Source organism: Mesoplodon densirostris, chromosome 16, assembly GCF_025265405.1.
Source record: "Mesoplodon densirostris isolate mMesDen1 chromosome 16, mMesDen1 primary haplotype, whole genome shotgun sequence".
In the NCBI taxonomy this organism is placed as follows: domain Eukaryota; kingdom Metazoa; phylum Chordata; class Mammalia; order Artiodactyla; family Ziphiidae; genus Mesoplodon; species Mesoplodon densirostris.
The window spans coordinates 70,584,156-70,607,870 of record NC_082676.1 but is presented as its reverse complement, the minus strand read 5'-3'; the positions used below and the strand labels follow the sequence as shown (position 1 = coordinate 70,607,870).

The 23,715-nt window shown below is 43.5% G+C and overlaps 1 protein-coding gene across 4 annotated transcripts in view; it reads right to left on the bottom strand.

Moving 5' to 3' along the window:
* KIZ (kizuna centrosomal protein) overlaps positions 1-21,742 on the bottom strand; it is a 113,591-nt gene extending 91,849 nt beyond the window's left edge. For 2 of the 4 annotated variants that reach the window (XM_060120287.1, XM_060120289.1), the window contains exons 1-4: positions 21,588-21,742; positions 16,235-16,297; positions 12,400-12,562; positions 3,693-3,785 (exon numbers count right to left, since the gene is read on the bottom strand). In XM_060120287.1, coding sequence (XP_059976270.1) covers positions 3,693-3,785; positions 12,400-12,562; positions 16,235-16,297; positions 21,588-21,676 — 408 coding nt within the window. In that variant the 5' untranslated portion in view covers positions 21,677-21,742. Of the gene's footprint in view, positions 1-3,692; positions 3,786-9,668; positions 9,846-12,399; positions 12,563-16,234; positions 16,298-21,198; positions 21,316-21,587 lie in introns of those variants that run through there. The other 2 variants (XM_060120288.1, XM_060120290.1) reach the window with 2 other exon arrangements.
* Positions 21,743-23,715: the final 1,973 nt, after the last annotated feature.

The following is a 23,715-nucleotide window of genomic DNA, read 5'->3' as shown; positions in this document are numbered from 1 at the left end:
GGCTGTTTTTATTTGACCAGGAATTTCTCCCAACTTTCGAGGAGCATTTCACCCATACTACCTTGGAAGGCAGTGTAGCAAGATGGCTAATAACATGGACGCTGAAGCCACATGGTCTGGGTTTGAATTTGGGCTCTGCCTAGCAGTGTAGTCTTGGGCAAGTTAACCAACCTCTTTGAGCCTTCCTCTAAAATGAGGATATGACAGTATCTACTTCCAGGATTGCTGACAGGATTAAATGAGTTGATGAATATGAAGTGCTTAATGCTGCCCCTGACAAAATACGTGTGCAGTCACTGTTCCCCATTGTTAATATTAGGATTAGAAGCAGAAGTAACAAGCTGCACAGTCATTCTCCACGTGACCCTTGCAGGGAGGTTTACAACAGTGGAAGTGGAACTCCCCAACCAGCCTTTAGCCCTGTGATGGAATTTTCTGGTCCTCCACATTCTCTAGCCCTGGCAGAGTATAACCTTTCTGTGAAGTATCCAGCTCACTTCTGCTTTTAGTAGAACATATTTCACAGTGTAACAGTTCAAAGAAACTTCACAAATCCCACCTCAAGGTTTATGCTCTCATTCACAAATGCCATCTCCACCTCTCCTGGGTGCATATGTTTTGATGTGTCTTTATGTGTATGCTCTAGTCACTGCTGATACAAAAAAGCTGGGCAACAAGAAGAACATGCCTAGAGACCAATGGAACGAGGGTTCACCCCAAAATCAAAAATGGCAACGTGTAATAGAAGAGAAGGATTACTATATTATAGTAAAATTTGTGAGGAGTCAAATGGAGACCGGAACTTTGTCTTTTCTGTCTATTAACAACAACAACACAAGAGTTTACTAAGTAGACTAATATTAGAAACAAGCTTGGGGGGTGAATAGATCAATGATTACTTCTCTTCAGAGAACACATGACTCTGAAGAGCAGCCATTGGATGCATGAAACCACTGGACTACTATTATAAAACCGAGCTTAAGTTCTACATTGAAAAAATAGACAATTACTACCTGATCCTTCTTAATAGCGCATCCAAGCTGCTGCTTCTGGTTGAAAGTTGCACAACCACTTTTTAAAGCTATCTTTTCATAACTCAGAATTATCATTAATTTGACAGCTCCTCTCCCCTTCATTGGCGTTCTCCCCCTCAATGGCCACCCCAACTCAGGCCTTCGGTTCATTCCTTGCGTCTGAATGAACCCTGGTTTTCTCGCCCCATGAGCTCCTTCCTCCAAGGCATCCTGCACAGCACTGCCAGCCCTGCCTTCCTGCGCCTGTGATGTAACTGCTCTGAGCCCCAGTCCTTGCTTCACCTGCCCCATCATGCACGTGCACACACACTGATTCCAGGGGGAAATTTTTAATCCTCGAGCCTTGGACTGAGTTCCACGATGCCCCTTTCCAAGCTCTTTTTCTCCCACTTCCCTGCAAGAATGTTCCCCTTTAGCCAGACTGATGGCTTCCCGCTGGGCTTCCTGCTTCCACTCCTTCACTCACAACATCTTCAGACCCAAGAATGTCTATCGAATACTCAGCGACTGGCACCCTCCCCACCCTTCACCCCAGCTCACACACCACCTTCTCCCCTAGGCCATGGAGGACTCAGTGCAGAGGAAGCAAACTTTCTTTCTCCATGTAGCTGGGACTCAGTACACCCTATCCCAGCCCTCAGAAAGAACATCGCTTTGTGGGAAGTGCCTCGAGGGCAAGCATCGTGGCATTCCTAGAGGGACCTGCTGCAGCTTCTCAAACAGCACTCACTCAACAAAGATCTGCTGAATTCAACCACCGTGCTCAGGCCAGTCCCTGGAGACCAGCGCTCTGGGCACAGAGACTAACTCATGTGACTGCTGAAAGATAAAACATACCCCATACGGTAAGGAATTGTTCTGGTTTAGTGTATAATAAGTGTTAACTAATTCAGGGTTCTGCTGAAATATTTCTACCTTTTAATTGATAGAATATCAATGGGAAATTGAAAAAGGCAAGCTATGTCTCAAAATGTTACCTAGTTGAGTCTTACATACAGTCAATAGTCAAAGCTTTTAAGGAGATGACACATTCCAGTAAAAAGGAAACACTTCTAATTATTCTATGTAACATTTTAAGGAGTTGTCAGCTATATGTCTCTTGCCCTAATTTTAAATATGACTTAAAAGGAAACTATATAACTATATGTAAGGTAAGGAATCAGTAGTGCAAATATAAAAAAAAGTCTCCCGTTTTACTTAAGTACCATTGACACTGTCATACTAACAAGGTGTCTATAAGGAACAGCAAAGAAAGAACAAACTGGATTATAGATTAAAAAACACATCCATTATTTCATGACCAAATGTCAAACAGAAAACCTGCCTGAATGTCTCAGAAGTCTATCACATCATACCACATTTGGTATACCTCTAATGGCAGAGAAATCATTTATCATTAAAGGCCTTTTTATATAGGTCAGGGTTGCTGGGGCTTGGTGTTTTGTATCTTACAGTTTAAAGAATGCTCTAAAGTTCTAGGTTTTTTAACTTTTTAATCTCTGGGAAGGAAAACTAAAACTTCCTATAAACTCAGATTAATGCCTGTTAATGCACGGAAAAAAGAAAAACTAAAACCTTGCTCCTACTATAAAAACAAAATAGTGTGGCCTCTGTTTCTTTTCTGATAAGAGTCTTAAATACCAAACAGTTAACTGCATAATAACATTTACTGGCAGCCCAGCAGCCTGCTTAGCAGATATATAAAACAGGTAAAAGGAGAAAAAGTTAATTTCTTGGCTGAATGATTCCATCGGTAGCTATAGGGCAAACCTGAAAGTCTTTTAGTAAAGTAGCAGTTGATTCTTCTATCAATCTGTAGCACACATACTCTTCCAAGGAAAGCATTAAATATGAAAATCATATCCCGTTATCATCTGTTTCCAGCTTTCAGCCCAGTAAGCTTTTCTTAATGAATGCTGCAGCCTAAGGAGGAAGCACGCTGTTGGCTTCTCTGAATAATGGAGTGATGCTCCCATTTTTGCTTATTACAATATCGACTGGCTGAGGGGGTTTCACACATAGTCACAAGTGACTACTCTTGCCAGCATGCTCCAAGTTATTACAAGATGTTTTTAGACATTTCATCTAAAAGAGCTTTACTGCTTTTAGTGAAGAAAACATCTATGGTCTTGAGCAGAATCATTTATATGGAGATAGGCGGGAGGATTAGAAGCCTGCATTACGGCAGATACATAGCAGAATTTATTTAAGTATTCCTTGCCATTCTTTTTTGTCTGTTGCTGAGATATGCAATCCTTTCTTTCCACTTTATCTATGAAAAGGTTAAAATGTACAAAATTATGTATACAAAGAAAAGAAGCAAAATGCCACATTTCATTTACTTCTCATTTAAAACATTTCTGGTACTAAGAAAAAGGCAGCTACAAAGCATTATTTAGAAAAACAAAATTTCACCTACTAACAACACTGAGGTTTTCTTTGGAATCTCTCTCTTACAGCCACAGTGACTGCCTTTCAGAAAATTTAATTGAATTATACATTAAAGCAATACTCTATAATCAAATGTCTTTAAATAATCACTTAAAGTTTAATCAAAAAGATCTTTGTAATAAGACGATTTTATTTACAACAGTATCCTAAAAGATGAACACGCCAAAAATCCTCTGTTAACAGAAGTTTATCATTTTAATTTATTACCTTTTCTCTGTCTTCATCTTTCAGTTCACCTTTTTTTCCCAGGCTATCTTTTGAGAGTAGATGCATCTTCTTAATTTGAGTCTCATATTCAATCTAAATATAAACAAAGTTTGATTTTGTGGAGGATATTATTACAACTAGCACCTATTTATATTTTTCAGACTTTACAGCATAAAAGGAACAGTAAAGAGAAAGTAAAAACTGATACTGCTGAGAAATTCAATTTATCTTAGAAAACAGACAATTTCACAAACAACACATCAAAAGCTGAATTCTATAAAATGTTACATGTTTTAAATAAAATAACATTTGATGGATTTTCACTTAGTCCTTCATCAATCTAGGAAATAAAACCTAGATATATTAAGCTATCATGAAAAATCCAGTTACTTTATCATGAAAGTTACACATTTGATGGTGCTTCTTCTGAAAAGTTCTGTCCTAAAAAAAGGAAGAGAAAGCAATCCTCCTGATTTCTTATCTGTATGGTATCCACATAATATCATGGTCCTACTTGTCATAGCAACTGAGTATATTATTTGCTAGATCATCAACTGGAAACGAACTCCATTTTTTTTTTTTTTTTTTTTTTTTTTTTTGCGGTACGCGGGCCTCTCACTGCTGTGGCCTCTCCCGTTGCGGAGCACAGGCTCCGGACGCGCAGGCTCAGCGGCCATGGCTCACGGGCCCAGCCGCTCCGCGGCATGTGGGATCTTCCCGGACTGGAGCATGAACCCGTGTCCCCTGCAAACTCCATTTTTTATGGATACAAATACACTGTAGATGTCAATGATCAGCACCATAGGCATCAAGTTTGCTCTCGTGCTAATAACTCATAAAGATGTCTGTGTCATTACCACACTATAATTGATGAAAGTGATTCCATCATAAAATGACTTTTTCTTAAAAGCAACGCATAAAAAGCACTTTGATTCATATGTTAGTAAGTAAAGCCTTAAAAAGTCTCTGCTTGTGGTCCATCACAGATAAGTATCAGAACATTTTCTAAATGAGGCAGTGATGTACTGCAATTGGAAACACACCTATAAGATAACCAAATTAGAGAACTGTTTTCTTAGTTCTCAGTCTGAACATAAAATAGGCCCGAACTTTTGTTCTGACACACAAAAAGTGAACAGACAATAACCAAAATTGACTTGTCTCCCTCAAACTATCTTAAAAGGTATTATATGCTGCCCCATTTTTAATATGTTAAGCAGGGATTTCTTTTTTCTCTATCAGAATGCTATTAACACAGCAGATCGGCAGTAATGACATAAATAGAGACCTAATTAAATCAAAGTTTCATAAGGCCAGTAAAAATGACAAAACAAGCCAAGAAAAGATAAAGAAAGAAGGCAATTAAGGAAATACAATTTACATCTCTCTGTTCTATATCTACTCCTTTGAACTCAACAGATATTTAATTTTTAACCCCAAGAGCTTTAAACAGGCACACTCTACAAATTCCAAGAGAAAATACCTTTAAAAAGACATGAGGGGTGATTTACAAAATAGACAAACAAAATAAACAGAGGTTTATTAAGTAATAAACCTTAAGCAAAAATTCTTTGTTCCTGTGGCTACAAATGTCTTCTTAGGCTCTTTGAGATCAGTTATAAACATGCAACAGGCATTGTACCTGATTTCCTCATTATGGGATCATTTCAGAGCCACAACTCCAAAAGACAGAGCATTTTCTCATGGAAATATAAGAGTATTATTCAATTCATTTTACTGAGGAAAAAAGTGCTAACTGCTTCAGGACTTCATAAAGAACAGCAAGGAAAGTATCTTCAAGAGTCCAATGCAGGGTGACCTCCCTGGTGATCCAGTGGTTGAGAATCTGTCTTGCAATACAGGGGACGCTGGTTTGATCCCTGGTGGGGCAACTAAGATCCCATATGCCGTGGGGCAACTAAGCCTGAGCACCACAACTACTGAGCCCTTGCACGCTGAAGCCCACAGGCCACAGCTAGAGAGAAGCCCACTCACCGCAATGAAGAGCCACGTGCTGCAAAAAAAAAAATTAAAAAAAAAAGAGTCCAATGCAGATTGTTCTCAGTGCATCTGAAACATCTGAACTGTAGCTACTCTTCCAAATTAATGATGCAAATAAACATTGTACAATGTACTTGAAATTTTATAAGTTACTATGATAAACTGATAATCGACACAAACTGTAACTCTGCATGACCTAGGACCGTGGGTTTGTACCTACAACTGTCTTTGCTCTCCTTCTTTGCCTTTTATTTATATACACAGTACTTGGTTATTATACATCCAATCCATCTCCTGAACACTGGAGAGCAGGGACTCTCAACCCACAGGGCTCCCCAGTTCTACTTCCTCCTTTATCTGCATTTAAACAAAGGGTTATACTATGTTTAAAAGGTTTTTTTTTTTTTTAAGTTTGGGAAACATTGCACAGATGAATCTCTCCAAGATTTTCCAGCTAAAAATGCCCGATGAAGCAGTAGAACACGTGTCCTCATGCACATCTATTTCTCTGACCATCAGTCTTTCACGTCTTATTCCCTATTTCTTCTCTGAATCAGGTCCCATGGGCCTCTTCCATCTCCACAATACAGGAGGGCTTGCACTGCATCCTTTCTCTTGGGTGCAGACTCAGGTTCCTGTTCCCTTCTTGCCACGTGGCCTAGATTCCGCACAGTCAGAGTTGCTGCTTCAGAGGCCAAACGACTCACGTCTCGGTAGCATCTGCTGGCCTAGAGCCTCTCTAAGGACAATCCTCTCATCTCCCAGTCAGGAACTTGCTCTGTCCTGTACTGCTTCACAGCACTGGATTTGCTGCTGCCCACCTAAATTTAGGAGGCCTTTCCTCCTCACTTCCTTACTCTGCACAGGTGATTCATTTCAGCTCAACGAATGAAATCTGCTGACGGTAATCTGGGGTCGTGGGAAGAGGAGGTGGAGGTCCTGGCATGTCTGGGATCTCTCCATACTCACACGCGCCCCAGTTTTGTTTCCTTCTTTTCTCCTGTATTCTCACTTACATTCCTTCAGTTTTCCCTCGTCACATCACCACTTGCCTGAAAGTGCCACTATTACCTTTTTCATAAGCTTCCTTTTTTCACTGGTCTTTGAAATTGTACAGTAATTCTCAGTTACAGAGCTGAATTGACATTGAAGATCAGCTGGCCTGGCCTCCGCACATTACAGTTGAAGGATGGCTTCAGAGAGTTAAATAAACTGATGTGACTCTCAGATGAATATGAGAGATTCACAGTCTTTTTGTTTTTCCCTCTCCTATTTTTTTCCAGTATATGGGCTTCCTCTTAAATGTGGAACTTTTACCAAAAGATATGGAGGAATATTTATTTATTCAACTAGGACATATTAACAGGCAAAAAAATGGGATTTGCTACAGACTTTGTCTTCCAGGAGCCAGAAGGTCATGCTCTGCCCACAGTGGCTGTCACAGTGCTTAGCAGGAATTGAATGAGAGCTCAAAAGATTTGTTCTCTTCAAATTTTATGCCCTATAGGCACATGTAACCTGATGACTGAATTTTCAACAAGATCACATCTTTAAATAATGACATTATGTCTTCAAAATGCCTCTGCTATCAAACACAAATGCTCCTGGGTGGTTTGCCATGGGTCCAATCACACACGTTCATCCTCACATAGTTATTTACGGTCCATAAGAGAACAAAACAAGAATATGGAAGAATTAGTTTTCAGTCAGTGCTTACTAAGCACTTACTATGTGCCACTGAGAGCACTGAAATAGTAAGACAAGGAGCTCATGGTGAGGTGGGGAAACAGATACGCAACAATGACAGTACCGTGAAGGAGGTGCTTATGTAGATCGTATGACATAGACCTATGGCAGCATAGAGGGAGCGAGGTCTCCTCTATGTCCTCCTAGTCGAAGGACATAGGAGAATGTGGCGCATTCAAGGAACTGCAAACCGTTCAGCACGTGTATAGCAGAGAGAGTGCAGACGCGCATGTGTGGGAGATAAAGATGTGGAGGCACGGTGGGAAGACATGGGGTGGGAGAGAGAGGGGAAGAGATGGGGGTGTGGAGGAGGGAGGGGAGATGGCAGGAGGAAGACTGGGATAGGGGAGCAGGGGAGACAGGAGCGAGGGGTGGGGATGGAGGGAGAGGGTGAAAGGGGACAGGGTGGGGAGAGAAAATGTGCACATCTGTATAGTTGTGTGAGAGGGACAGAGAGAGAACAGAACTTGTGTGTGGTCAGAAGGCTGAAGCTGTGGGTAGTTGGCAGGCAGAGATCAGCGCCTGGGCTTTGTCCCGAGAAGGCTGCGCACTCAAGGATTTCAGGCACAGGGGAGACATGACCAGATGATGACCCGCTCCCGGCCAGGGACCCTCCCTGAGCCCTGACATGCCAGCCCCAAGCCCAGCACTTGAATGCAGGAGGCCAAAGCAGATGCTGGCAATGCTCCACACGTGACCGTGGGACCTTTCTCAGTGCTCCTAAGTTCCAGTAACCCTGTCTCTGTGCTTAAGGCCCCTCAGAGCCTGGGGAGGCTGCTCTGCCTACAGGAGCACACGGTTAACGAGCTCCCCACACCTGTGCCCTTCCCCCAGCAGTCCTCAATCAGCGATGCTCAGGAGCCCAGACTATGCATCTCCCAAATGCTCTGAACCATTTGGTGGAGTTCCCCTGAGGAATTAAGCTCCAGGTGCCGACTGTGGTAGTTGACTTAATACCCCCATTCCGGCCACTTGTCCTTCCCTGTCTCAGCTCCCCACTTGCCTCCCGGCATCCTTGCACTTCCCAAATAAGCCACTTACACCCGAACCCTTGTCTCAGGGTCAGCTTCAGAGAAAAGCCAACCGGAGACAAGAGCAAAGGGCACCTGAGGAAAACCGCTCTAAGGACCAGCTGGGCCCTTCCACTAAAGCTGCCAAGGTGGGGAGTGCGAGGAGGGAGGGGAAACAGAGGTGAAGTGGGCGGGGTGGGGAGAGGCGGTGAGGGGCAAGAAGAGGGAGAGAGCGGCACCCTCTTCACAGCACCGGTGATTCTCCTATTTACATCCGTGAACTGAGTTTATTCACCCTCTTTATCCATCTGACAAGTAGCAATATGGCCACAAAACTGTATTTACAAAACTACATGATATATCACTATCCTTATAAAGCCCTGAAAATTATTATAGGCCCCCAATAAAGTAGTATAATTCATAAAATCAGTTGAAATGGCTTTTCAAAAAAAGTTTTTTAGCCCATTTTAAAAGATTTTAACATTCTTCAATTAAGTGGGCCTAGTCTTACAAAGAGGGAGAAATTCACTTAATATAACTTGGGCAAAATCCCCACTTCTCTCACAATGCTTCACCTTGTTTCACTTTCTGGACTTCCACCAGTTAGAAGTTCATTCGCACTAACTATACTCTAGTCAAGGGAAAACGCCCCGGGGCATTCTGGGGTGTGTGGCAAATACACCACGTAGGTGCTGACCAGAATACCTCTCTCCTAAGACTTCTGCGAGGTGAAGATGTGACTCGGGAGTGGGGCGGGATTAAGGGAGACAAGTGGCTCTGGTACTCCTAAGGCCACAACTGGCCGTGGCACAAAGGAAGAGGCAGGAAGAAACAGGACGACCCCCACTGCTTGGACACTCCGCTCACTGCACAGCTTGCTGAGTGGGTGGTGTCACGGGCATCACTGGCTGGTTCACAGCCAATGCAGTTTTCCACAGAACACGTGTGTTTCCCAACTGCAGCTACATGACCTGCCCTTTTATGCCATCAGCAGATTTTTAAAATGGCATTCCTTCTCCAAAATTCAAAAAGGAATATCTGTGTCATTTTTAAATGGTATTTATGAATAAAGCTTTACATAGTCCTAGAAATACAGTTTATCATTCTCCTCTTGAAAATGGTCCCCTATGCTGATATTCTTTAGTAGCTCATGAGACAAGTTTTTTTTTTAACATATCATACTATACACAACAAATGCTCTCAATATTAAAATACTTACAAAGGATGATACTTCCTTTCAAATTCCTCCCTCTCACATTTGGTTATAATGAGAACTCAACAGTTAAGTAAAGCATCAACATGAAAATAAGAGGAAAACTTCTATTATTTCCTTTATTCCACTGGGAAGAAGAAATTCCCTGCTTTGTCCACCACTTTTATTTTCTCTTTGAACTCTCTGAAAAGAAAAGAGGTTTACAATGTTGATAACAATTGCTTTTCTAGCCTTAAGCATTCTACTTGAACACTAGGAGGAAAAACCTGGAGTGCTGTAGCTAAGACTCACTATTGCTTGAGCACATCTAGCCTCCAGATCTTGGTTTCTAAATACCCCTTCCCACCCAAAGGAACCACAGCTCCTCAGATAAGAGGCTAATTCCAAGTCTGAGGCAGGGAAGTATAAGGTAAACCTGTCAAAAGGACACAGGAGCCAACTCGAAGAGACTCTCACCGGCAAAATTTGGGAGACTGTAAGCAACAAAAGAATAATTACAGTAATTGATAATATAATGACTAAATAAAGATTCACAAGCCCAGAGTGACATTTAGACAGAGAGAGGGAGAAAAAGAAGGAAAGAAACCTCTTCTTCATAGAAGAATGCCAGCTAACAAATGTAAAAGATGAGATCAGATTAGAAAATCACCATTTCAGAACCTCCACTATAACTGATTCAGGCATCACTAATGGAGTCTAAAACCACTAGGCAAAAGGCTGTTGAGGAACAAGGTATTCCCAAGATGTCAAGCCACCACTCCACAGATTATTTACTAATTTACAAAGGGAAAAAAGGTACCTTACAATAGAGAGACCTAGAGGTCACCATGTTAACAAAGGCATCAAACTCAGCCTGGCTCAAACAAGACCACCTGACATCATGGCTCATGAGCCTCCTGACAGGATGCAGTAGAATGTATAACCTCAGCTGTGACTATTTAAATTTAATTAATTAAATTTAACACAAAAACTCAGTCCTCAGTGTCACAAGCTACATTTTAAGTGCTCAGTAGCTATGTACAGCCGTATTAGCATCAGTACCGAGACAGAAGGTTCCCATCACCACAAAGTTCTACTGGGCAGTGCTAGTCTAGACCAAATTTCCAGTTTACAGGAAACACAGGGAATGCTACACAAGTTAAAATAACCAGTCAAATTCAGAATGTAAGTCATTCTACAAGCAACTGGCCTGGCTTCTTCAAAAAGCCAGTATCATTGAAAAAACAAAACAAAACAAGGAAGACTGGTAGGAAACCAAATTAGATTAACAGACTAAAAAACGCACAATAACAAATGTAATGTGTACCCTAGGTGGCTTCTGGTCTGGAAAGACAGACTTTTGAAGGGAACTGTGGAAACTGAAATATTGGCTGAATATTAAACAATATTATGGAATCATTAGTAATTTTCTTAGGTGTGATAATGGTATGATTATGGAGGAGACTGTCCTTGTTCTTAAGGGATCCACACTCAAGTATTTAGGGGAGAAATGTCATGGGTTCTGCTGCATACTTTCAATGGCTCAGGAAAAAATATACATACACAGACACAGGCAAAGCAAATATAGCAAAATATTTACAACTGTTGCATCTGGTTAGATCATGAGCTGTCTTAGTCCATTTAGGCTGCTGTAATAAAACCGCACTGGCTGGGTGCCTTATAAACAACTGAAATGTATTGCTCACAGTTGTGGAGGCTGGAAGTCCAAGATCAAGATATCAGCACAGCTGCCTTCTGGTGACAGACCCCTCCTGGTTCAGAGCTACCACCTTCTCACTGTGTCCTCACCTGGTGGAAGGGGCCAGGAGCACCCTGGAGCCTCTGTTACAAGGCACTAATCCCGTTCATGAGAGCCCCACCCTCGTGATTTAAGCACCTCTCAAAGGCTCCATCCACTAGTAACATCACTTTGGGAGGTTAGGATTTCAATATATGAATTTGGGCAGGGAGACACAAACATTCAGACCACAGCATGAATGTTCATTATAATAATTCTTTTCCTGTGTACTTAAAATCTGTATTATACAAGGCTAGGGGAAAACTGTGAAAGGAAAAAAAAGAAAGGGAAGTGCTGAAGCCAACTTCTCTGGTAACCAGTATGCAGGTGGGTTAAGTTGGGCAAAAGCCCTGAGCAGCACAAATGGTGAGAAACAAGGCCTAGCCCTCCATGCTTGACACAGTTTGTAGAGCAGAAGGCTGCCAGGCAGCCTAAGGGAGTGGGGTCCAGGGTCAGAGAGGGCAGGGAAGGCGTGGCTGTTCTGGCTTGCAGAGTCAACGGGCATGAGGGTGAAGTCCTTGGGCCAGTTCTCCCCCACAGTCTCCCCCTGACACCTGGCCTGCCCAGAACAGAGGGGCTCAGGCCACAGAAAAAGAACCTCTGAAGGACCACAGGGAACCTGATGTTGCTCAAATTCAGTCCTGAGGCCAAGAGATCCCACGTGCCAGGCGCCAGGTCAGGTGTGGCCAGAGGCCGTGCCCGTTTAACTACCTGTGTAGAGTAACAAAGTACAGATGTTCCAGTAATTCCTCAACTAAAGTAGAAATCTGAGAAAATGCAATCTCAAGTTCTCTGACCAAAATCTGGACACATGGTAATTAATTCCCAGAGAAAACTGACAGTTAACTTACGGGTGAACAACTGAACATCAGTGACTGCCACGGACCAGAAACTTACTGTTCACTAGTCCCAATTTTAGCTAAAAAGGACAAAAGAAAACAGTACAAAATGAGATGTCACCTTCAGTTCTTGCAGCTTCTCTGAACTTGTGGTAAAGTGTCCAATGTGAGCCTGGACCCGCTCAAACCGCTTTAAATATTCTTGGTTTCGAGTACGAGCCTTCTTTTCTGATTCACATATTTCTTTCAGGTATTTCTTTAGTTTTACATACTTCAGCTTAACTCTAGAAGAATAAAAGCAGATTTTTAAACAATGGAGTTAGACTTGAACAACTCTAAGGAGGAGAATTTAACAAAATTGTTAATGAGACAATGTATTCTAAGATATTTTACCCAAACACTGCAGCCTAAAGGACAGGATGCATATGCATTTTTAGAGAGGAAATTAATGCAACATCACTGAGGTATCACCTCTAGGCATAACTCTCCTGAGAAATGGATACCAGACCACATTACACCACTCACACATAAAGATTTATATGGATTTCTTTCTCAAAATTAAGTGTGGTGTCAAGAGCCATGCCTAGGTGGCCCTTTTCAGATGAACAGCCCAATGGCATTCTTTTATGTGACAATTTCAAAACCACCTGCTCATATAGAAACAGAATCAAACTATGCACCACAATCCATAAACATTAAGAAATTTTGAAATTTAAAATGCCCCAGAAGTTCTCATTTAGATATTTAAAATTTTTTTTTAGAAACTGCAATAACATACTGTATTATGAAAATATTTTATAACAATATATGGATTGTCACTCTACTCAAATTGTGAAGAAACCTTTGGAGACTCTCATCCAAAATGCAGTATCAAAAGACACAGCGGGCGGCTAGAACTGTGCAGCCCCTCTCCCCTCATTACCAACACTGCTCCTCTCAGCTCTTCTTCTTCACAAGTATTTAAGTCGTAAGAGTACCTGGTATGTAGCATTTCCACTGTTGGCTCAATTAATTATTCAACATTCTCTCAAGCGAAAATAAGTTGAAAACTATAAAAATGTTCACCCTCAAAAACAGATTTGCAGAGACGCTGGAGATGTTAAAAATTAATCAACAATAGACCTTGAACTCCCACCTCTAAGCCAATAATTTTCAAGAAACTCTTTATCGTGCTAATAATTCTGTGCTTTGACCTTGGTTGGCTGTCCCCATTTTTCCTTCTGAACAAAAAACTCAGGACTGGGTGTACGGCTGCCCATGCCTGCCGTTTTCGACACAAGTGACGGTAACAGAGGTGGAACCCGACATACTTTCCCACGCAGGCACTTGGGGAGGCTGCTGGCTGTGACCAGAGTCCACCTGGAGTAGGTACAATAGGAACCACGCCTTCTCCACCCAAAGTCTAGCTTCACTCCTGCCCTCACGTTAACCCTCGAAGCTGACCACATCAACAAGTCATCCAGCCCTCCATGCCGTCATTCATACAGTCAGCACTCTGCATACGAAAGCCATGCAGCTTGGGACAACAGGGAAACAAAACTTAGATACACACAATATAGTGTGATGGCTGCTATGAGGGAAACTGCAAGGGACTCTTTTTTTTTTTTTTTTTTTTTTTGCGGTATGCAGGCCTCTCACTGTTGTGGCCTCTCCCGTTGCGGAGCACAGGCTCCGGATGCGCAGGCCCAGCGGCCATGGCTCACGGGCCCAGCCGCTCCGCGGCATATGGGATCCTCCCAGACCGGGGCACGAACCCGTATCCCCTGCATTGGCAGGCGGACTCTTAACCACTTGCGCCACCAGGGAGGCCCGCAAGGGACTCTTAAAGACTGGGCAATGTGACCTAGCTGAAGGGGCCCAGGAGGCCTTCCCAGTGGAAATTAATTTTCAGCTGAGACGTGAAGGGTGAATTAACAGTTAACCCAAAATTGGGGAAAGCAAGAGTGAGAAGATGAGGGGAAAACATTCCAGCAGAGGAAAGAGCATGTTGGAAAGCTCAGAGGCAATAAATAAGAATAACACTGATACTGACAAACAATGGTCATAAACAATAAATTATTGACTCTTACTCTGGGTCAGACCCTGCTTTTTAAGGCTCTATTAAGTTCTCATAACTATCTCTATGCCCATTTGACAGATGAAGAACCAGAGGCACAGAATACTGAAGTTACTGTCCCATGGTTGCCTGGCTAAGTGCTGGCAGGGCTGAGACTAAACAGAGGCACCTGGCAAGAAAGCCTACCTGCTTCACTATACGAGACCTTGTCACATTCCAGAAACCGAGGATTCAGTCCATGCAGAATTTTAGGGAGAGGCTGGCAAGAGACAGTAATGATGAAAACTAAACAGGGGCAGATAATAGAAGCTCTGGTACACCACCGCACCACCTCACCTCCTCCTGGCCTAGCTTTTCTTCCTGCAGCCACGGCTGCAGCAACCTGGCAGCACCTGCATCCGCCGCCGCTGGTATCTTGCTTTCCCGGGGCTGCTTTTCTGAATTGGCAGCAGGGAAAGCCTGGAGGTGCGGAGGAGTTAACACCTCCTGAGATGGCCCTGACCAGTGGGGGTCAGGAACCGATAGGTAAAGAGTCCCCCTCTTCCTTCCCTTGAATGGACACTTGGGAGGAGCAGAGAGATGGAGCCGCAGGTGCCCACAGCAGTTACCAGCTCCTACTCCATTCTTCCCAGCCCTTTATGTGACCACTTCCTAAAATAAACGACCACCTACACACTAACCCTTGTCTCAGACTCTGCCTTCTTGGGGAATCAGGTTGAGGCAGCCATGTTAGATGGTTTGGATTTTATCCTACGGGCAAAGAAAGCATATCTTTAGCAAACCATACCCTCTGTCTTCCGGGAAACAAGAGGCTGAGAGAGGGGGACAAATTCAGCCAGCCGAAGCTTGGTGAAGGTTCCCACTGGTCTCTCATCTTACCCGGCCTACCGCCATTATGCCGGGAAGCCACCTGAGAACGGGCTGTAGGAAGAGTCTATGCCCTGTCTTCTGTCCCTGTAGTCAGGGGCTAGAAAAATGGCAACTGCCACGATCCTCTCAGACTTGGGCCCACTTCTGAGGCCACAGCATCCACATCACTGCTACGTCTTCCACTGTCTTACTGACTCTCCCTGTCTCTTTTGGAGCCGCTAGAAACACATGGCTGTCTACTCCGACTGGTAGCTTTGCAAGTATGGACACTAAACAAAGCGAAAGAATCATTTTGGAGATGAGGAAAAATGGACCTGATGGGTGCTTTGGTTTTAAAGTATTCTTGGCTTCTCTCTCTTCTGGATGAGATGTTTTCATTTCTCACTCGTACTATGAAGTGGATACGTCACAAACTTAACTCTATCACAGCCAGAGAACTTTCCTATGAATAATATTGGAGGTTACACCATATATTTGGCTTAAGGACAAAGTTCAGTTTCCTTAAAATATAATTAAAAATATTAAATGTTTGCTCTTAATGTTAGAGTAAGTAACCTAAAAAGGATAATATGTATATTATCCACTGCTCAGAATAATTTTAACAGTCCTTGTCATACACCCATGAACAAATGAGACACCACGTAACCCTGCCTACAACAGTTTGTTGAAAGGTCAGCTATAATAATTATGACTTAATCATTCACAGATTCAATGTGTTTAAATTGTGACCAAAAAGATAAGTAAGACTCTAATGTGTCTTATTCTTAAGCTTTTTAAGCAAAAGATTCCTGAAATAACACAAATATCAAATAATGAAAATACAATAATTTTTATCTTATACGTTCATCAAATTTATTCTTACACTTAATAGTGATTGTATTAAATTGCAGTGTTTACTTGAAACGATTACACATTAGAAATAAGGAACGGCAACAGGACTACAACTATGGTATTTTTAACATATATCGATATTAGGGTTAAATTTTGATTAATAGAGGCAAATTGGTTTTAAAACTTTGTCATATCTTACCTGCATGTATCAGATTGATTATATTCATAGAGTTTCCCTTCCAGGTCCAATCTCTTCTTTTCACTATAATACAGAAAGAAAATATTTTATGAATAAATTACACTGATCGGTAACAGGCAGGCAGATTTAGAACACAATCTCCTTTGTGAGAATGCTTCTCTGGTCTAAGAAACAGAAAATGCCAGCTGCATTTGAAACTCAAGTCACAAAAGTACTTAGCAGTCACTAGGGAAGTCTAAAAGGCAAAGAGGACACCAATATGAAGCGAAAAGAACAAGATTCTCAAAGTAAATGGGGAAACGTAGTGAGAAAAGGCTGGGAAGCAGGCTCATTCATTCAGCAAGTTATGTACTGAGTGCAGTGGTGAGCCAGGCTCTGCTCTAGGTGAAGACTGACCTGGTAAATGAGCCAACCAAGGTCCCTGCCCTCAGGCAGTGACATTCAAGGGGGAAGGGCAGACAATAAACAAGATACATACGCAAAATACAACATGGCCAGCATCTCTGAGAACAATGGGGGTTCCACACACAAGGCTTCCATAAATCCATCCTGGACTGAAGGCTGGGGACAGGCCTGGGCAGGGCCACGTGGCTGAGTGAGGAAGAGATCTCTGAGAAGCAGACTTGGCCTCACTCACATCTGGGGGAGACCAGGTCCCCTGACACCACTACTTGGAACTGAAGGCATTTCCTTTTATAACTTGATAACATCGCCATGACTCGTCACTGACCACTAGTCCCCGGAGGTACCGCCAGTAGAGACAGCTTGTGATGTTCAGGTAAGTGCTGGCAGGAAGCTAGAGGACAGGGCTGACATGCCCACCTGCACACCCAGCCTGGGCAAGAAGCAGGGGAAACTGGGCAGCAGAAAAGGTGGCAGCAGCCAAAACCAAGGGGCTAGAGGGTAACACGGCTGAACAGGAAGCCATCCCAGTCTCAAAAAGAGCCCTTGGAGGTTTAACCACAGATGGCTCTGCTCGAAGACCACCAAAGTACAAGCTTCAAGTGAAGTCAAACTGGTAATCTAAGTTAACATTAATTAAACAAGGCTGAATGAGAAATCACATAATGTCTAAGAGAAAAATGCTAAAAAAAAAAAAAAAAAAAAAGACTGTGAATCAAAGGAGTCCAGTGGAGGATGGGCGCTCAGGCTGGCCTCCTGAGGGAAAGGGCCGAGGCCACGTCCACTTGGGAGCCCTTAATTATTAGCTTCTGTTTTCCTTCAGTCATTTTTTTCCTTTAAAAAAACCCCCAAAGTTACACTGTTAGCTATATTATAGGTTCAGTAAATTTTTCTGCTTATTGTAATCTAGAATGGAAACCACTATTTAACCAAAATTCTTTCAAAGGGAAAGTGGTGTCCAAAATCCAAACACCTAGTCTTTGCTTGGGGAACACAATCCATTGGTTGGGGTGTGCCTATGTTTAAACAAGAAAAAAATTACAGAATCACAAATTTTTAAATTAGGAGCTTCACACAGATCTTTACTTTCTCATTAAGAAGACTGGACTTGGAAGAGAAGTGAAGGAAATGTGGTATAACTGCTTCCCTGTTAGAAATATTTATTCCCCTTCTAAGGTTTCATGATCAATATGATAATGAAGAGTGATTGACTGGACAGTGTAAGCAATTTGCTGTTAAATTATGGGGACAGAAAGACCCTTAAATGCAGTTGTGACCTTGCCCCTGATGTCATGATTCACTTCTGTGGTATTCCTGCCAAGAAAACACGATCACTGTCTGGTCATGAGGAACCATCAGACGGACCCAGGTTGAGGATCACCCTCTGGGATGAGAGCTTTATTCTATGAAACTGTCAGGAACACGAAAGACAGGGTAGGATGGAGGAATGGTTCCAGACTGGGATAGAATGGAGAGACATGGCAACACGGGTTCACAGGTGGGTCCTGGACCAGAAAAGGAAAAAGTGTTAGGACAGTTGGTGAACTGTGACTGGGGCCTGGGGATTGGTATATCAATGCTAGTTTCCTGATTAGAAGGGTTATATAGTGATCATGTAAGGGACAGCATATCTGCAATTCTCAAATGGTTCAAAGAAGTCTCATGCTTTTACATGACAGGCAGAGAGAGAGACAGAAAGGGAAAAAGAAAATGTAATAAAATGTTAAGGAGTTGAGGAATCTGGGTGAGGGGAATATTAGAGGCCTTTGTCCTATTCTTGCAACTTTTCGGTAAGCTTGAACTTTTTTCAAAATAATTTAAAAAATTCGCCCGTGACCTCGAACGATAAAGGACCACCATCTTTATGGGAATCCATCACCTCCCAAGCAGAAAGTTCTTTTCAATAATGAATGTAAAACTTCCTTGTTCCTGCTCTGTCTTCAGTATATACAGATGTCCACTGGTCATACTTCTCTACTGCAACCCTTCAAACACTGAAAAATCACAAACACCTCTTGGCCTTCTAATTCCAGGCAAAATGATGCTGATCTCATTAACTCTTCTTCACAGGCCCATTTTCTAAACACATCCAAGCTGCAGTGCCCCCGACACTGACTTTCATATCTATTTTAAATTCAAGACTTAAAACGAGATATTTACCCCAATAAAAAGCTAGAGAAAGGCTTATTGGGAGGATCATCTTAGAACTGCTGCATCTTTTTTTTTTTTTTTTTTTTGTGGTACGCGGGCCTGTCACTGTTGTGGCCTCTCCCGTGGCGGAGCACAGGCTCCGGACGTGCAGGCTCAGCGGCCATGGCTCACGGGCCCAGCCGCTCCGTGGCATGTGGGATCTTCCCGGACCGGGGCACGAACCTGTGTCCCCTGCATCGGCAGGCGGACTCTCAACCACTGCACCACCAGGGAAGCCCGAACTGCTGCATCTTAAATCTCTATTTCAGAATCTTTAAACACCCAGCCCTGAGATGTGTATCCATAGGCCCCGGTTTCAATCACCTGCACCTCTGACCTGGACCTTTCAAAGTTTTACACAGCTGGGTGGTCCTTAAACTATAGCCACGGCATTTAGTTTTCTCCTTGTAAGCTGCTTATTATTCTATTTTTGTCTCAATACCATCTTCAGCTTTACTCAACTAATATCTCAGCATCAATTTCTGGACTATTATGATAGCTCACTCTGAATCAATATTGGCATTGAAAAAACTGGGGCTGGTTAATGGGCCTTTTCAAGGGATGTTTTTATATAATTCTAAGAGTCGATTCCACTTTCATGTTGCTACCATGCTTGTGGCACTGAACACACTGTAACAAGTCACTCCATCAGGCTCTTTTAGATTCAGTGACTGGCTTTTGCCATGATGCAGAGAAAACACTGTATACAAAAAGGAAAAAATTCAGAATATAAAATTACATCTATGTGTGGGTGTGCTAAGACAATTTGGGTTAGAAATACGCCACTTACAAGGGGAGGGCCCAGTTATTAGACCAGCTAACATTGCAATAACCCACCTCTAAGAGGACTGAGAAAGGGCAAGGTGTTTTTCTCTACCATTCCCAGGACATTTTCAGACTGACAAATCAGCTGTGACTACCCGAGGTTGCAGCCTTTAAAATGATTCTAGAGTTTTAAGGAGATAAAGGTCCTTATGGTCACGGGGATTGGTCAAACAAACAGGTACATACAAATACTCAGATGGGATACAGGCGGTAATATTCATTGCTTGCTGCTTTGCAAAACTAACAGCTTTCAACTTTTTTTTTTACTTTAAGGCTCATTGCTCTACTAGAGAAAAAAAATCTGTGGCCTCACTTTACGTAGTATTCAAGGCCCCTCATTTCTGGTGACGAAGGCAGGTCAGGGGAGCTGAATGACCAGCTCAAGGTCACACAACTGTTGGTGGACTAGAACCTAGGTTTCCACAGTTGTCCTGCACTGTTCTTTGTATCCGAAGTTATTTGCCTCTGTACTTATTAACTACACATTAGAGTTAGTTATGGACTTTTAAAATGAAAAATGAATACACACAATAACAAATTTGTACTGACTTAAAAATGAAACAAACCTCCAAATGCAGAACCATGAATAGGCTGTAAAATTTGACTCAAATTCCTTATATAATTTCAACAGCCTCACCTTGCTTAACAGTGAAAGCATTAAGTGTTAGACATAAAGTGAGTAATAATCATTACACAGAAATTATACCATAAGGACTATAAACAGCCAGGTGTTCCTAGCACAGGAAGCAAAAATGATAACTCACAATTAACTTAGTTTTTTTTTAAAATGCCATTTGAACCAGTAATATTTGAAAATTAGAACTTGGGTTAAGAAATACAAATAACTAAAGGCCTGGGGTAACTAAGCCACTCTTTTAACAGAACACAGAGCACTATCTTGTCTCTTAATGAAGGCACTGCAGGAAGTGATTTTTTTTTTAAGTTGGAGGTGAGGTGAGTGGGTGGGTGAGTAGTGGTATGTCAGAAAGAAAACAGGATGTAGAAAAGGGTTCAGAGGTAAATAGTGAGAATGATTAAGGAGGCCGCTTGTAGATGCTCTATAAATATTAAACAATAAACCTAGCATAGGTTGAATATAATTCCTTTTCAAAACCAGTAACTTCTGTCTTTACCTTCCATGTAATTATTGTCATTTTAGAATCATCACACACAGCTCTCTTCACTAAAATGATTTTGTAACTTTTAACACTCATTAAACGTTTTGTTTATCAAGAGATCCAAAAATCTATTTCCTTTCTTGTCAACTAATGAGATTTCCAACTCCAATTAATTTAGCAGCCGAAGAATAGTTTCAACAGCCTTTTATGTAGTTATTTATAGTAAAATGCTTTATAATTTTCTCTCTTTATGTGATCAAGCTGTTTTTCTGTAGTTCTCATCTTTCACGTCTTAATCAAGGCATCATGAACCCTCTGAAAGCTGACTTCTCCCGCTGGAAATGTCATCCCTTCGCTGGAGATCTGGCCCCACAAAAAAAGTCTCCTACATTTAAACAGGGCACATGTTTGACAAACACACACACTCACTCTCCCGCCTGCGTTCCTGGACTTGTCATCACTGATGCAGCGCAGCTGTCAGGGTGGGATGACAATGTGAAGTGCCGGGGAGGACGTGTGGAAGGGGACTAGAGAAATTCACGGGCTGCATTGAGAGTGACAGGCAGGACACTCCCGCTCTCACTTCTGGGCACATTCAGTGACACGGCCGCACGCTCCCACGGGACACTGCCCATAAGGAGGTGTCTCTGGTAAACTCCGTCCTCCTGGCCCCTCCGGGAGCTCGAGGCGGGGCGTCGCAGAACTGGACCCGGGCCCAGGGGAACCGCGGGCGGGGGCAGCAGAAAGGAACAGGGGGCAGGGCTCCGGCGGACCCTCGGGCCGGCCGACTCCCCGCCCCCGCCCCGGGTAGGCCGTACCTGTCCCGCAGCCCGTGCTGGAGGCGGCCCAGCCTTTCGTAGTAGTTGGGGCTCGCCAGGTGCGCGGACGGCGCGGAGGCCCGGTGCATTCCGCCGCCGCAACCGCTCCTCACAGCCTCCGGGCGGCCGGGGCCCGGGTTGTCCGAGGCAACGGCCCCACCATGCACCGCGGGTAGACGCTGCGCCCCGACGCCGCACGGGGTGGGGCCGGACGCCGTGGAGGGGCGGGGGCACGGCGCCGTGAAGGGTGGGGCAACTTCCTGGGGTCCTGGCGCCATGGAGGGGCGGGGAAGAGGCGGGGCAGACGGCTAGGAGGGGCGGGGCGCCGTGGGAGAGGGCGGGGTGCACGCCGGCGAAGAAGAGGCGGCATTGCGACTCTGTGCCCTGGCCTCTTTGCTTCGAGACTGGTGTCTTCTTCTACCCCCAACCGTTCGGAGTTCTCGTGGGAGAGACCCTGGCCCTCCTTCGGGCGGGGCCCTTCTCTGAAGGCCAGGTCTGAAGCCGACCCCGTGATCCCTGCCCCTTGGGTAGAGGATGGAGGCTGGGCGGGAGTAATCACGTGATCATTTTTGTCTTTGGCATCAAACTGCTTTAACTTTACCAGGTGCATTCTCTCCTTCCTTCCCTTCTTCCCAGTATTTGCTGAGTGCTGGGCACAGTGCTGTTTGTTTTCCTACCAGCGCTTAAAAGCAAAACAAAACACAAAAAAGACAAAATCCTCAGTCCTAAGCAGCTATGCTCAACCCTGACAGTAGACCCCGTTAGCTGTAAGCCCGCGCTGACCCTGAGGCTGTGGCTAAGACTGCAGATTGCTGGCTGGTGAAGAGGGGGAAGTTGCCAGCAAGTTGCTTGCAAAGCTGACATTTGTGCAGACAGAGCTCAGTGGACAAACGCCCTGTACCATACTTCATCAGGGACTCTGGAGCCCGCTGCCTGAGCTCCAATCCCTTCTTCCACTGCCCAGCTGTGTGACCACGTACAAATCACCCTCTTTACCCTCAGGGTTCCTCGTATGTCAAACTGGGAGGCTGTTACTACAGGACCCACCTATGTCGTTTCTATAATGATGAGATTCATTAATGTGTGTGTTTAGAAGGGGTCCCAGCACATAGGAAGAAGCATCAGTTTTTATCATCATCATCATCACCAACTTGGGGGAAAAGCTTTCTGAAGAACCATAACTATATTCTAAAACCCACAGGGCAGGAAAAAAGAAACTATAGAATTTCTTTAGTCTCTTATTCTTCACTTCTTTTGTTTTTTCTTTGTTATTAATTTCACTTACTTGTGTGCTAGGTGTGACAAACTAGGAAATAGATCATCAGCAAGAGAGATGGGCCATTCAAAGGTCTGCAGTGTAAAATGATGATGTTACTCAGCCTTCTCTTCACATTTGCTAGGTCCAGGGCAAGAGGATGAATGGAGACCCTCATGCCATCCGTCGAAATATTAAACAATTATAAATCAAGATGACAAATTGTAGATAAAATATGGTCCCTCCTACCTTGACCAATGTGCCTTCATAAAAGAGGAGAATTCATACAGGGGAATTTAGTTTTCTGACTCCTTACCCAGCCTTACCGGTCCCCACCCCAGTATCCCCCTCCCCCATACCAGTCCACAAGTCCTAGCTCTGTCCTCATCCCCACCTCAGCCTCCTCTTGGCCACTTCTCAGGCTGAAGAGTAAGCACACCAGTGATGGTCACCCTAGCAAGAAGGACCCAGGAAAGAGGTCTTTAAAGGCCTTGGAAAGGAGCTTAGGCCCCTTTGACCAGAGGATGTCAGGGTGATGAACACTTGGAGTGCGTCCTAGAAGGACGTGTGTGTGTGTGTGTGTGTGTGTGTGTGTGTGAGAGAGAGAGAGAGAGAGAGAGACCTCCAGGCAGGCATGTCCTCTGACCCTGGGGCCTCCTTGCCTTGTATGGAGTGGCATGGCCAGACAAAGTCCAGAACAGGCTCTGTAACATATAGAAGCCCAGGTAGGGCCTCTTGCCTGAATCTAAGGGTAGTACTGATGTTACTTTTATTTAGTTGTTATATCACATTATACCAAGTTGATCCCATGGTAGTGAGCAAAGGTTTGCTTACTGATTTTAGTGCCAACAATATTTTACTACAATCCTGGCC